This window comes from Camponotus floridanus, unplaced genomic scaffold (assembly GCF_003227725.1).
Source record: "Camponotus floridanus strain SB8 unplaced genomic scaffold, Cflo_v7.5 scaffold1, whole genome shotgun sequence".
Classification (NCBI taxonomy): Eukaryota; Metazoa; Arthropoda; class Insecta; order Hymenoptera; family Formicidae; genus Camponotus; species Camponotus floridanus.
This window is the reverse complement of record NW_020229214.1, coordinates 8903376-8919474: the sequence shown is the minus strand read 5'-3', so window position 1 is coordinate 8919474 and position 16099 is coordinate 8903376. Positions and strand designations below refer to the sequence as shown.

The following is a 16099-nucleotide window of genomic DNA, read 5'->3' as shown; positions in this document are numbered from 1 at the left end:
TCTACTTTTGATTTATGGAATGATATAATTCTCACTGAAGATTTTATTACATGAATTAAAAAAAACATTCTAGCTAATTTAAATCCGCAAATTGTATCAATTTATTTTAGTTTATCTTTCGAAATATAGAAATATATTCCATATTAATAATATATAGAAATATATTGTATTAATAATTTTGACAATTTGCGAAAGCGTATTACATTACTGGCATTATTTGAATGAATAATAAACTTATCACTTTCAAGAAGAGTGGAGAGGGAGATGGATGTCGCAAACGAAGATCACGCGAAAGTTCATCGGGAAAAAGTCCCGGATGAAGTCGAGGAAGAATTAATAAGAGACGAAGCGTAGAAAGAAGCTGATGAGAAGATCAATGATAGTGTCGCTAACGGAGGAAGAAGTTTTAAAATTAAATAGGACACCTTTAAAAAGACGTCCTGTTTGTTTTCAGATCCGATGCTAATACGAGAAGTTCTAGATTCAAATTTAATTAAATTATTAAATTAATTCTACTCCCAAAAAATAATTTTTTGTTAAAGGTATATAAAAGTTTTATGCAATTACATGATAATAACTTACATTACAAAAACTGCTTTCTTTATGTAATTATAATCTGTTTCCTTATTTATTTATGCAAAATTGTTTAATTAAAATGTTCCAAATAATATTTTCTTCGATATTACATTTTGTAGGACCTCCACCTACTGTGAAAAAGGAACTCGAGGAAATATTCAAAGTTCATGGAGATTTAAAGGAGATTCGTTTGATTACTTACCATAATGGACTTTCGAAGGACTTATCGAGTATCACGATAAAGCAATTGATGTGGAAGCTCATTTGCCTACTGATGGTACAAATATTCAGGACAAAATGATCAGCATCGTGATAAGTCAATCACTTGATTTTAAAAGAATTCAAACGAAAAAAAATGAGAGACAGATCAAGTTATTGGAACGACAATAAACTATACAACATTTGGTTTGTCATAGATCTTATTATCTATGATATCGCGTAATATTAAATAATAAATAAATAGTAAATATTAAATAATAATAATAATATTATAAGTAATAGTAACGACAGCACGATTCTAAGTAGAAATGGAATGAACAATCAAGATTTCAAGAATGTTTCTAAAAAAAAAGTTGGTATCATATGTAATAATCATGTCTCGATTTACCGATTATCATCGCGATTACGCATAAATACAATATCATTTCATATGTCAGTATGTGCTGTTACAATAAATCTGTCTTATCAGTGAATTAAAGATTAATTTGATAAAAGTGCAAATACTGGATATTAAAAAATTAAATGTGTAATAGTTATAGAAAGTTCTCTGTACGTTAAACAATCATATAAATTATACACTTTATGCACTACAAAAATTTCTTTCATGCAAATGCTAAGCTAGTATTAATCAATCTAAACTCGATACATATTAAATTTTCATATGTATTTTACCGAGTGATATTTCAGGAAGGAAAATATATCACAAGAGAGAAAGATATTTGATTATATATAAAATAAATACTTTTAATATAAAATAAAATTGATATATACAAGAAAATACGTGCGCCTAGAAATGTTAATCGCTTGAGATATTTGCTGATGATTCTCTATGAAAATTTGTGATGCCTACAGAAATAGGAAAAAACTTCCATCGTCGCAACAATATCGTACATTGATCTCGAAACGCAACTATCCTTTTTTTCCAAGATGTGTGATATCGACAATCGAGTACAGACACTACAATTGCAGCTGCGTGTTCGATAGATGATGATGCCTTTTGTGCCTCGGCGGGGCAATCGGCGGTGAACTTTCCTGCGCCAGAGATCTCCTCGCCATGAGCCACTTTTTGGCTCTGCCGGCGTGATAGTAGTACGTGTAAAGCAACGCCATAACAGCCAGAACCACCAACAGGCACGTACCGGCGATGACAACGCTGAAGAGCCAGTACGGCCCGGTAGATTTTGGTAATGGTGAACTTGTCGACGAATCGTCGTAGGTAGAAGTAGACGTCGGCTGCTTCGGTAGCTTTGGCGATAATGCCTCGTGGTCGCTGATTAAAATGTCAGCGCAGGCTCGAAATTCCTCTTGAGGTCCACATCCGACCGCTCCTGTAAGCATCATTATATGGTTTCACAGTGAAGTTATGTTCTGACATGAGATGAGACAAGAATGTTTATCTGATCATATGTAAATATTATAAATAATGTCTGCGTATGCAATTTTCTTTCCAAACATATAATTGGTTTAGATCTTGGTAAAAATCGTGAAAAATATCGTGAATTATATTAGCGTGCCAATTTGTATGTATATAAAACTATACTTTCGTATAGAACGATATTATGCAAGGGAAGTAACTCTTGAATCATTTTTATTATGCAAGATATAGTAATAATAGCACTTTCTACCGCGTCGATAGAATCTTGATGACATATCAAAGCAATGACATCAAACGATTATTGCAACATGATTATTGTATTGTAAGCACTTTCTAGCACTTGTTAGATTTCACATATGATTGTAAACGCATACCAAACGTTATTTTTCATATATTAATTTGTTAATTTATTTTAAATGTTCGTTTTGTAAGTTTATTCAACACATTTATTTTTTCAGTCTATTATATGTTCAACCGATATCGACTTTAAAAGTTTTGATCGGAGAAAAAATATGTAATTTGCAATTAACAATTACATATTTTTTCTCAAAAATAACTATGTTTTTTCTTTACACCAATCGATTTCTCACATTATTTTGTGCATAAAAGTATTAAGATAAGATAATCAAAAAATGAATATTTTACAAGATATTTTACGGTTTAAATGTAAAATTAAGAAATTATTTCAAGCCTCATAACTCGAAAAGTACCTAATGAAAAAATACTTCATTATAGTGTTTTGGAAAGCTCTCTAGATGAGCTGCAAGAATATGCAATAAAAAGTAAGCAGTTAAAAAATTTAAAAAATTGAAGGTAATCTTCACGTGATCTTCAAGTAATCATTCAAGATCAAATTAATGATACCATCTTATGTCCCCCTTGAAACCATACAACTTTTGTCTATAAACATTTTTGTTGAAAATTGCTTCGTTGAAGAATTATCGAGGTGCGTTTTTTAAAAATAGGACACCCTGTATATATATATATATATATGCATCCTACGATTGGAACATCAAGGAATAGTACCTGTGCCATTGCCACAGTCGCCCCAATTATTTCCGGCGATGTATCGCCATTGGAAGACACATTGGGCGCACGTTAGACCTTCTGGCAACTTGTAGTAACCCTCGAAGACCCGATTACCTGGGCCAGGATAATAGCGGGTAGATCCGTTCTCGGCGGATAGCAGATGCTGATCTAGGCAGTCTTGGGTGACCTCCCGATCGCGGTAGGTCATAGCGCAGGTACGGAACTCAAAATAGCCGTGATGATTCGCCGTCAGCTCCACGCGGACTGGTATAACGGATCCAGTCCGATAACGACGAACGATTACGCCGTTCCCATATTTGCCACCCGTCTCGTGAACACGTGGCTGAAAAACACGATAATATAAGATAGACTAAATAAGATAATATAGACTAAAATCCTCTCTATTTCATGTGCATGTTTTCTTTATTTATTATATATTTATTGGAATGATTCTCTCGAGACACATTATCAAACAGGAAGGGAAATGACGTGAGTAGACGTCGATAAGAGAAAGAAAGAGCAAGAAGGCAGATTTCACTTCTGTTTCGGACTACTTTCGTCCGTACGGTATCAGGTATACGTATCAAGGCCAGGCGTCCCGCATAAAAAACCTCGCAATGAAAACGCGATTATGGAGACCGGATCACGAAAGTTCCAAGAGAAACACACTTAATTAACGTTTTTTTTTTAATCTCCATTCGTGCATGGATTCTATAACCCAGTTTAAATTTGTAATTAAGGTGAGAGCAAAGTTCTGCCTCCATAATCTTGTATGTCTGTAATTTTTATTATCTTACGTGTCACATACGTGTGGAAAAATCGCAGAATTATTTATTTGTATAGCAAAATCATTTTAAAAGCGATAACTAAGATTCACAGAAAGAATTTTATAAACTTATATGAAATGGAAGGAGCCATCTTATGATTTATAATTCACGATAGGAATGCAACGTTGTAAAACTGATTGAGATATTTTCTATATTTTTTTAATGCATTATTTCGTACTCGAGTGCTTGCATTTAATTTATTAAGGTTAATCAATAACTAATTGCGAAATCGCTTTATTATTATTATAACGAAGGAAGTAATTATTTTTTTCTCCCTCTCGTTACGAATCATTACGCACAACTTTATTCAGAGTAACATTATGCGCTTCATAATATTGAGATGCATTTCACTCACTTTCATAGGACTAGAAAAGAAATCAACAAGTATCTGACAGAAGCATTAAAAATATTATTATCATATTAGTAATACGAACTTTTACGAGCGGTGAAAATTTTGTTTGTTGATTGTAGCAATTAGACTCTAATAATTGAATCGACATTAGTATAATTAATTCATGTTAATTATACAGTATTATCTTTATTTATCTTAATAATTGCTTGCTATCTACAAGCAGTTTTTTTATTTTCTGTGTAAATAATTATTAATACACTTGAATGCGTTAATATTTAGAACAAATGAGAGAAAAAATTTGGAGTCAACGAGCAGATCTTTTACTTCTTATATCTGTACCAATTTCTGTACCAATCTGTACAATTTTCGGAAAACGTGTCGACATTAGCGGTATTATGTGATATTCCACGGTCAACGGAGCGAAGAATCGCGCATAATGGTGTGCGGTTAGTGTTGCAAGAAGCTGCGAAATAATTATATAGCGCAGCCGGATTATTATGTTTCTCGAGAACATTACCTTTGCAAGACTTTCCATGTCACTTGGTATATAATTCGTTAATTAACATTTTCAAATTTTCATTATCATTCCCAAGATCACTGACCGATGAAGGACGGACAATTTTGATTTTTAACTTTTAATACAATAATAAATAAATTATTTATTAAGCAATATAATGTATCTTTAACATTACACATATAAGTTATACGAACTATTTCAACTTTTTTAGGGATGTTTTGTATGTACAATCCCAGCAAAAAGTAGCTGAAAATCAATATTGACGAATCCACTTTTGGTATATTTTGAGTAAGAAATTGTGTGGAATATTACAATTTGATCTTAGCTACAGCGCAGAAATGTATTTTTTAATATTTATTGCGTTTTTACTGAAATATTCCGAATTTTGTTAATCGAAATGATTAACTTTTGGTAAAGAATTTCGCCTTGTGACAGATACAGCTTCGTTGAATTATATTTAATATCTTTTTAACCAGTTAGTACTTGTATAATATTATTTGACCAAATATTTTCTCTGTGTCTAAACTTTTGCAAATTTTAAACAAATTCTGAATATTATTTCCATGTGTTTTTACCATTTAAATCGACGTGGTTATACGTTCCCCATAAAAACACATGTTAATTCGGTGCAAATTAAAATCCTTATAACTTGTGAAAGCTTTAGTGAATCGATTTAAAAATTGTACTGAAGATTTTAAACATATGTAGGGACATTCTGTACAATTTTCATTAAATTCTCAATATTTTGAAAATAGGTACAAAACATCCTTAAATAAAAAGAAATAGAGATTAATTTATTTGAAATTTTAATTCTTGTTCTATGGACATATTGTTTTGCGTTTTGCGACTTCGGCTGATATTAGCATCTCTTTTTCTAGATTCCAAATGATCTTACCGTTGGAGAATCCCAGGGATCTCCGCAGATACCGCATTTCCCTTTGTTTCGCTGCCATTGCCTGGTGAAGCCGCCGCAGTAACATTCGTGATCGTTGTAATCGTGAGGCGTGTCGAAGCCATATCTCCACATGGAGGCCCTTGAGGGTGGTTCTATCAGTCTTCCGTGGGCAGAAACTTCGCCAATGACTAGCAAGTTCACGATTAATAACGTCAGATTAAGTACGAGGAAACGCATGTCTGGTCGCGAGACAAGGCCTCTGTAAAAAAATTCAAATTCACATAAGACTCTCTTCATATAAATGTCAATTTATGAGTGATACAATCACAGAAATCTATGTCAAAATACATTAAAATATGCATTCAAATCGTATCAATTCCCTGCGCTGTAAATCATTAAGTTATCTACGTTAGCTATGATTCACGTTAGAGAAGAAGATTAAATTCAAAATTTCAGCCAAAAGAAAAACGAAATGTCTCTTCCTTTAATGATTTTTTTATTATACACCTTTTACATGAATTTTCATTTTATTCTCACACTTAATCCTTGCTATATTTTTTGTCATTTTTATTGTTATATATTTTATCATGTATTTTCCGAATAAAAATATAATTGAAATTTATTATTTTACACAGGAATGGCAACTACGACAATGTACTCGTGAGTCAACAATCATAGAAGTATAGAGAGACTGCGCGCAAGTTTGATGACCTTTCTTACTCTATGGAACTACGGACACCTTGCTTGAAAAGTAATGGAGACACGCACACGTAAATTAATCAACGACAATGAACACAAAGTCGACACAAGAAATTGCATTAGAAATCGCTGTAAGAACACAGGCACATATTAATCAAGGCTAAACCAGAGAATCTCATTCAAAGCGTACTGTAAAGTCTCTATTGTATACTCGACTGTCGTAAGAGCGTTAATTTCGCTATTTCATCGATCGCGGTCTCACTAAGGCACATAAAATCGCCGTTAAAATACCAGCTGCATTCGAAAGCCACGGAACACAATCACAAGGAGCTCACTAAACTGGTTATTACACCGACACACAATGCGTGAGATATCCCAGATATCGTGGATTTGCTTTGAGAGATAAGAGCCTAGAAATATTATATAAAATTGAGAAAAATAAGAAGAAAAATGAGAAAAATAAGATTAAGAAAAATAATGACTCTCCTCTCGTGAAAATTTTTGCTTCAGATTTAAACAACTTTATTCATATGTTAATTCGACTCCACATATATAAGCTGTGACTTTCCTGTGAAAATATTGTGAATTGCATCCAGATAAGATTGGGAACGCTGTACTTTTCCATAAAGTTTCATATATGTTTTATGAAATTCTTTAGAATCATATTATAAAAATTTGTTTCTTGCTTCTATATAAAAATATTAGATAATTCATATATTGCATATTAATAATTCATGTATAAATTCTAACATATTATTTCACTAATTAACATGCAGAATATCTTAGAATAAAAATTTTTTTAGATATATTAATTTCTTTTCTGAATAAAAGTACAGTTGATTAATTAATAATATGAAAACAAAAGACTCTAAGACATGAAGCAATTGTAATAAAACATAGAAGATTAACTTTATATTTGCAATTTAATAATATATATGACAATTATTTTTTTTTAATTCGACACAAGTTTAATTATTTCTGACTAGTCGATAAACAAATTGATATGCTTTCTCAGATGATCCATAACTTGAATGAATGTTATATCAATTACAATTTTGTAAATGAAAAATGAATTTAATTTTCTCTTTATAGATTCTTAACTTGGTACTTACCTGTTGATGTGAAAGAATGAAGGCCCCGCTTTCCCGCATCGGCCGCGAAGGTGATTCAGAGCCGTTGTGGCGAACAGGGCCCGAAACCGGTCACTCGACGACTGAATCTGACACTTCGCCAGGGGACCGACCGACCGACCAAGCGAGAGAATGGTCTGGCCGATCGGTGTGGGAGTAGGTTATTAGAACGAGGTGTTCGTCCGCATTCACGACATGACGATGGTACGATGGTATAGTTGTAGACAATTTAATTTTTCGAAAAGTATACTCGTGAGACCGAAATTCGAATTTGAATCGTTATTATTGCAGAATTTTAATATGCATGTATTTTTATTGGACGCTTATATTAGCAAAAATTTATTCTTTCAAAGATATATATTATATATAAATTTTATATTAGCAATATTAGAGAATTATTTTATGGAAAGCAAAAAATTATAATTTAAGTAAATTATATCTAATATTTTAATTATGTATATATATTTTTTTTTACTTAAATTCTTTTTACTTTAATTATATATTTTTCTAAAATCTGTACATTTTCTTAATAGGTTCTTAAGAACATATAAATGCAAATGGAAAACTGCCTGTCCCGTTACTAGATATGTTCAGGTGTTTAGGTGAAAATCTGTAGCTTTCTTCCTTTGCGAAAAAATCTGCGAACTATTGGATAGTGAGGCGTTCTAGAAAAAAAGAATCGGCAATAATTTCATATATTTTATCTAAAGGATAAAAATATGAAAAAAATCTGATTTTTAAATTATTTGAAACTAGAAATTAGTAATTCTCTTAATGAAATTTTTAAAAAGTACGAGAAACAATGTTTTTATTAATACATGATTTTGGCTAACATTTTACGAGATCAAATATTTCATGCGCTCAAAACGTCGTAAAAACAAAGAGATTTTTTTCATTTCTCAATGAAAGAAGAGCGCCTTTCACGAACTTTTCCTTCTGCCCTTGCCATTATAACAAAAGCATTCATGCACGCAATATGCGTGTCATATCTCGAGCAGTTGCACTTTCGCAATGGAAGATTGAACAGAAAGTAGGAGCTTGCGGCCAATGCAAATTTGCAACAGGAATACATTCACGCCACGACTACTCTCACTCCATCCGCAGGATGATTCCCTCTTTCGGGTTTCCGGCCAAACTGCGGTTCACTCGACACGCTCCTTGAACGTTTACTTCCGGCTTTTGTTGTCGGCGCGGTCGACGTACAATTGAAGTATTTTGAAACTGACAATGAATATACAAGAATCTAATATTATCGATTAATTTTAAAAGAATAATTTTTAACAAGAAAAATAATACACAGAGGTAACGATTTCCAATCTATTATATATAAGTTATTCTTTGAATCAAATAAACAAAATTATATAAAAAAATATAAATTATATATATAATATAAAATATATATTATATAAAAAATACTACTTTTTAATAATAATACTCCAACAGTTTTATAATATTCTCTCTCTCTCTCTCTCTCTTATATATTTATATAATGCAATTGATAAACTCTATTATTCTTTTAAAAAATTATAAATTTTATCTTCTATGTCACTAATAAAGTGCTGGAACGGTATGGAATAAACATTACAATTCGTGATTGTGTCTCTTCTTCGCAAAACGCATCGTTGCACGTGAATCGTCCCGCACGGATATCCGTATCGCGAGCGGAACAAGAGTACTTTCCCACGACAACGGTGGAAATTGAGCGGAAAGCTACCGCTCGCGGTCAGCCGAAATGCAAACATTCTAGAAAGGAAGAGAATCACGCGGGAGTTTTTCTTCTGCCTGTCCACGCGTACGATTTCTATAAGTTTCTAATCGACAGAGAGATCCGCACGGTTCATGAATGATACGCTTCTCGATCGTACATCCAGAACGCGGAAATGAAAACGAACTTGTCGTCGGTCATTTAACTCAGAACTGATCAGACCTGATGCATCTTTAAAGATCTTAAGCACGGCATATTCCACGAGTCCTAATAATAATACTCCAACTTGATATCAATGATATGATATGATTTGATATCAATGATAATGTTGAGAAAAATTATCAAGAATTTTAATTTCAAACTTTGTTTCAAATGCACGAAGATATCTAATACTGAAGATTGTGGAAAGTTGTAATGATAATCTTCGACACTTTCGCTAAGGAAGAATAGACTATAATAAATATATAAATTTGTTTCAGAGGTTAATGATTAAAAAGACATCATGCAACTCCGGATAATTCACTAGAAAGTTTGTATATCTACGTCAAGTGTAAGTATCACATTTGGTCAAGTTCGCGATGCAAGGTCATTAATATTTATCGATGAGCACTATTGCATAGGGAATGCATATTGAACGCACATTGTAAACGCGTGGCTACATATTCTAACACGAGGAAAGGATTCCACTGTAGGTGAACACTGTAGGTCTACAACCTCGCTCCTATATTTGAGAGACGCTTTTCCTTCATCCGTGCATGGAATAACCGGTTCTCGCTTGGGTCCACCTATGAGGTCAAACCGCTTGCCGCTCTCTTGTGCTGTTCGGCACAACATATTTTCCAGATTCGTCGTCAATTATAAATATATGCAGCCATAGTTAATGAATCATACCAATAAAAGATAGAATTTCTGCTTTCATCGATTCGTTTCGTTAGTAAAAGACTATCTATTACTTTCCTGGTGCATCTTTCATCTTCTCCCTCGAAGCATTTGTCGTTCAAAATAGTACATTTCTTTGAAAAACGTCTCATCGCCATGGGCGTTAGCGAGGGGAAATGAGTAATTGATTAGGCTCTTAGCTCGTTTGACCTCGCCTGTCTGACATTTAAAGTAACATCGCTTCGCTGGAGCGAGACGGAAAGCATTTTTGAGAGACTCTAGTTTCGTCAAAATATGAGTCAGAAATATCAAACTGATTTGATTCCATTTTAATATAAATTGTAATTTTTTCAGTTTTTGCATTTTCTGTTATTGTGTATTATTTTTCTATTATTGTATATTATTTTATTATTTTTATATTATTATTATTTTATTTCTTAATTTTTTATTCTTTTTTTAAATTTGTAACAAATAAAGACGATTGGATAGATTTTTTTTTATTTTACTTTCAATCGCTAAAATTATTGTTATATTAGCTCTATGTAATAATGAAAAATATCGCACTCTCGGGGGTTTGCTACAGAGATAATTTATTATTTATAATGATGCGATAAATATCTAAAAAGATACAGTTTCTGTCAAATCGTATTTGTTAATATACATCGAAATTTTGAGCAATTGTGTGTATAATAGACTGATAAATAAGATCGACAAACTTTAATATTTTGATATATATATATATACTGCAATTATATATGTACAGTACGTTTCAGTACGTGCTAAATAAAAGACTCATCCCTAGAAATCAATTTTATAATTTATATACATAATTGAATTATGTATATAATTTATATATATATATATATATATATATATATATATATATTATGAGGAAGTAATATATATTATATATATCACTTTCCCAATTACAACTTTTATTTAAATTTTTAGTTTTGCGCACGCGAAGTATTATAAATAGATATATAAAGTAATATAATTAAAATCCTTCAATATTTCACATCTTCAACTATAATGAAGTTGTAACTGTATGATTATATACATTACATAAATATTGATTCTAATAAGAATAAATTGAGTAACATACTATTAAATAATATGCGATTGATACATTGTATCTATGCATGCAACATGCAGCGAATTATGGTTGTATGCCATTTATTAATAAATATGTACAAGATGTTTATTTAAGGACGAAGCACATTGTAACTGTGTAAATGAACACGATAATATTTAAATGTTTAGAATGCTACACATCATTTCTCGAGTGGTGCGTCATGAATTCTTATGTGTCGTGTCACACGGAAAAAAAGAAATTATTATTTTGTTTACTCTCTTGTTTCTAGAAAATAATTTTTAATTTAGAAGAAAGGCGCCTAAAACATATAGCCAATGATTTTAGAAAAATATGAATTAAAATGTCAAGATATCGCACTTCAAGACTCGAAAGATTTTATTTGTTCAATTTATTTACGAATTACGTTACTGTATGCAACGCCCTTTAATAAACCAATATTTCTTTCATATATATCTACAATTATATTAAATAATGTAATCTCGTCAGATTATTTAGTTAATCTCGTAAGATTATTTATTTTTTTTTAATGAAAATATTTAGGAATATTTTGAGAAAAGATGAATAAACATTCAACAGATTTTCAATCTGATATGTAAGATTCAAAGAGGAAACAAATCATGAGCAATTTATTTCCAATAAAATAAATAACGTATTGTTGATTGATCGAATTTTTGGCACATGTATTCAATGTATTTCAGATAATTTTTTTCTTAACTTATATCTTAGAACTATTTTATTTATATCATGTGTTAACAATCATGTGTAAAATAATAAACTATTCATCAATAGATTCTCTGTATCAACAAAGTCATATGTATCGAAGAATAAAATTATTAAATATTATGTAATGCAATACGCATTATACATGTATGTATTATTATACATGTTTATTATACATGTATGTATTATTGCAATATTAAAAATTGCAATATGCGTATAAATAAATTATATCAAAAAATTATGGATGCATATGACTCTGGTTTGACAGTGTTATACATATTCTCTTTCTTTCTATCAAAATAAAAATAATATCTGTCTATCAATTTTTCAGATAAAAACTATGAAACGAGATACAATGACTTATATAACGATTAATATAGATGTAATGCAATAATTAAGTTTCTTCCCAATTTTTTAACAGACACATCTTGATTAATCGCAATATAGATCAATCATAATAGACCTAATAATAATAATGCGAGTTACTGAGTATCAAAAACATTGTTTTTTTTTTGCATAATAATATTGACTTGGAGGAGTTTCCCGTGGGATACCATTAATCGACTAGATGTAAGAATACGAGTAAATCGACAGTTTTTATTTTATTTTTTTTTAGAACAAAATAACGCATTTTTATTTTATTTTTTTTAGAACGAAATAGCGTATTTCATTACATGTATAACAACAAACAATTTACCATCATGAAACTCAGTTACTCTATATGTGAAAATTCAAGTTTGCGCTATACATTATTTATTCCGTTTACCAATTGATTAAGTAATAACCACTAATTCAGATAAATTCGCATAGTAAATCTATACAGATAATATAAATAATGCTAAATAATTAACCACATGTATTAGATATTATTTAATATAAGATGATTTATGTGTGAAAACAGTTAAAAAAATAATTTAAGAAATCCATTAGCTCACAACGTTGAACAAGTTTCTTGAAAGTACATTTTAAATAAATTGTTATAGCTTACATATAGTGCGTGTAAATGTTTTATATCTAATTGAAGAATAGTACATGTAAATGCAGATCTATGTCTTAAGGCAATAGTGTTTTCCATTTCTGAGGAGTTCCCACGACACATTATCTTTATATATTTATTATCTCGCGTTCTCCTTCATCTTCCTTCATGTCCGTCACATTCATTTTTTTTTGCAAATTAGAAGATATTGAAAATTCTCTGTGTGTTTCAAGAAAAACATTGAGCGTGCTAAACACTAAACATTGTATATATTTGAAAATCTGCGGGAATAGTTTGGAAATTTTTTGAATATATAATGCTTTTCAGAGTTACATACATATTGAATAAATTGTATTGTAGTTACAAAAGTCTTATGCATGATGAGAGATAATAATTATTTATGAGTCTGTTAGAATTATAGCAAGAAAAAAAATTTATATAGCAAGAGCAACATATTATTAATATTTCTCTGGAAATTATTCATAAATTTTTTAATTGCTCTACATAAAGATAAAATAAAGAAAAATATTGTTATTATATTTTTAATACATGGGAAGACAAATTATAAGATACATTTTACAAATGGATAATATATTTTTATACTATTATATTACTTGCAAAAAAATTCTACATGATATTAATATTTATTTCTAGTTGTTTTGATCACAATCAATAGTAAGTATCATGTATAATCTGTCCATGTTGCACTACATGTAAACCCAGTATATATGCAACACAGACATTAAGATTATTAATGATATTAAATAAGACATAAAAATATTCAAAATATCATTATTTATATTATTTAGCATTTCTGAAATTGCTATCTGAAATTTAAAATTCGCATTAAAAAAGCATTAATATCTAACTCTAAAGCTAGATATGAAGTGCACAAAGATACCATGCTAAGCTTGTATTTTTAATATTTTAAAATTTGACGACTGATATACGAGGAAACTTAAGTTCTCAATAACCATTGTCCTCAAAATGGTGTAAAAGATATGTACAAAATAAATTATATTTTAATAATAATAATAATAAAAATACACAAACATCACTTTTTAGCCATTCAATTAATGCACTACTGAGAAATTTTAATTTCTGTATGCAGATTAAATATATATATATTGTATTGTTTATTAATATGCTTTTAAAATGTTAATTAACAAATAATAGGGGCTGTGATGTAATGAGTTTGATAAAAAATAATCTAACATGTGTTTCGATATTGTTCTCAATATATACCACCACATAGATTGGCCCCCATTACTACATTTAAGGCATAAGGCAAATAAGTTTTGTATTAATAATAGCTATTGATCCCTCGCTCCATTTCTGAAGAGAATTCAATATTAAAAGTTTCTAACGTCTTTTAAACAATGCTTATAAAAAAAGAATACAACAAACATTGATTGAATATTGTTAGAAGTTATTAGTTACAACATTATTAAAATTCTTTAAAAAATGTTGAAATATTTCTTAATAATATGCAATACATTATTTTTTTTAATTATATACCACAGGATTTTTTGCAATTTGCTCTATTTTGAATACTTTTACAATAGAAAGTGTGGATACTCATAATTTTTCAATACAATGCACTTTTGATTTTCATCTCATGTAAAGTATGTGTAAATTTCTTCAAATAATATTCTAAAAAATATATCAGATTCTTCTTCCAAACATATAATAAATTTGATTTTTATTTCAGTTGTGGTTTAGTTTGTCCTACAATCTTATTGCGCAATAAATTAAAATGTCCGTGCACCTGTGTAAGCTGAGCTCTAAGTGAATCAGAAAGCTGTTTCTGTAACTGCTGAACTTCCAAAATTTCTTGACGGAGATTTTGATAATCTTTCGTAACCTGATGAACAGAGTGTAATAGGCGAAGCACAGATATCTGTTGGAAGCACAAAATGGAAAGCGGTTTGATGATTGAAGATCCCAAAAACACGGCAAACAATAAAGTGCACACGAAAAATTTTCAAATGTGACGTCGCACAGAATATATTTAACGCCAAGTGAAACGGAGCGTCCTGGCTTTAAGCAGGAATTGTCCAATGAACACAATGTGACATCACTTATTCAATATTCTGTCACAGAGAACTCTCTCTGTACAGATGCAACACAATATATTTGTTCTTTTTAGTTGTATTTATGTACTCTTATATATTCTATTTTTCATTGGGCATTTTTCAGCAAGCGACATAGAGAATACAGTGTATCGCTTCATTCTTGTTGGTTGCTGAATGTAAACAAGGATGAAATGATTCACTGTGTTTCACTGTCTTTGCTGAGAAATGCCCATAATGTTACATTTTTTCTTGTTTCAAATTCAAGACTAGTTGACAAGCATTGTACTATTATTATAAAATAATCTACATTTTTTTAGATAAATTTATTTTCCAAATTGTTTGCAATTTATACATTATTCATCTTAAGATTTTGACCTCTAATTTATTAAAGAAATTCAGAATTAATAATTAATTTAGAAAAGCAAAATAGCTTGCATATTTGTATAAAATGCAAAGCTAAAAAGAACAAACTTGATAAAAGTATGACTGATTCGTAATCATACTATTTGTGTCGAAGGCAAAAAATTCCTACCTCGTCTTCCGGCTCCTCGAAAGCTTTCTCGAAAGCGTCTATTTGCCACGCGATCATGTCCAATTTTCCATCGGCTTTTTGTACCTGAAAGCACGAGAAAATTCGCTGCTCAAAGTCATTCTTGACAGTCGTGAATAACGTTCCTCCACTGATGGTGCGACGAACGATTTTACAAAAACCACGTAAAAATATACTTCGAATTATACGTACGCTTTGCTCGAGGTGCCCGATCGCGGATTCCATGTCTCTTGCTGTTTCTTCTTTCCCTCCCTCTTGGAAATAATCGGCGCGTAATCGTCTACCAAACGTCGAAGAAAAGCTGTCGGCTGTTATTCTATCGCATCGCGGGATCGATTTGTGCTCTCTGCTTGCGTTTGAAAAGCTCACTCACCGGTTACCGTCAATTAATTGTACGCCATGCCACGTGGCGGCAGCACTGTTCTCACGTAACTGAAAACTACTTTACCAACAAAGCTAGTGATCATCTGACTCACGAG

General features: G+C 30.8%; 2 protein-coding genes across 5 annotated transcripts; both read right to left on the bottom strand.

Moving 5' to 3' along the window:
* Window positions 1-1571: 1571 nt before the first annotated feature.
* On the bottom strand, window positions 1572-7849 carry LOC105251460. Of its 4 annotated transcripts, XM_020027592.2 has the most exons (5): window positions 7602-7849; window positions 5791-6049; window positions 3197-3542; window positions 1750-2123; window positions 1572-1698 (listed from the first exon to the last, which is right to left on the bottom strand). In XM_020027592.2, exons 2-4 carry the CDS (start codon window positions 6025-6027, stop codon window positions 1753-1755), a joined length of 954 nt encoding a protein of 317 aa, XP_019883151.1. In that variant the 5' UTR covers window positions 6028-6049; window positions 7602-7849; the 3' UTR covers window positions 1572-1698; window positions 1750-1752. The 4 variants fall into 4 exon arrangements, with proteins under 4 accessions (XP_019883151.1, XP_011256606.1, XP_011256608.1 ...); XM_011258304.3 differs by having other exon boundaries at window positions 1572-2123; window positions 7602-7846; XM_011258306.3 differs by lacking the exon at window positions 7602-7849 and adding an exon at window positions 6511-6869 and having other exon boundaries at window positions 1572-2123.
* A 6669-nt stretch (window positions 7850-14518) lies between these two features.
* On the bottom strand, window positions 14519-15990 carry LOC105251459. The gene is made up of 3 exons (XM_011258303.2): window positions 15813-15990; window positions 15603-15686; window positions 14519-14895 (listed from the first exon to the last, which is right to left on the bottom strand). The coding sequence occupies exons 1-3, from the start codon at window positions 15843-15845 to the stop codon at window positions 14698-14700; spliced, it is 315 nt and encodes a 104-aa protein (XP_011256605.1). The 5' UTR covers window positions 15846-15990; the 3' UTR covers window positions 14519-14697.
* Window positions 15991-16099: the final 109 nt, after the last annotated feature.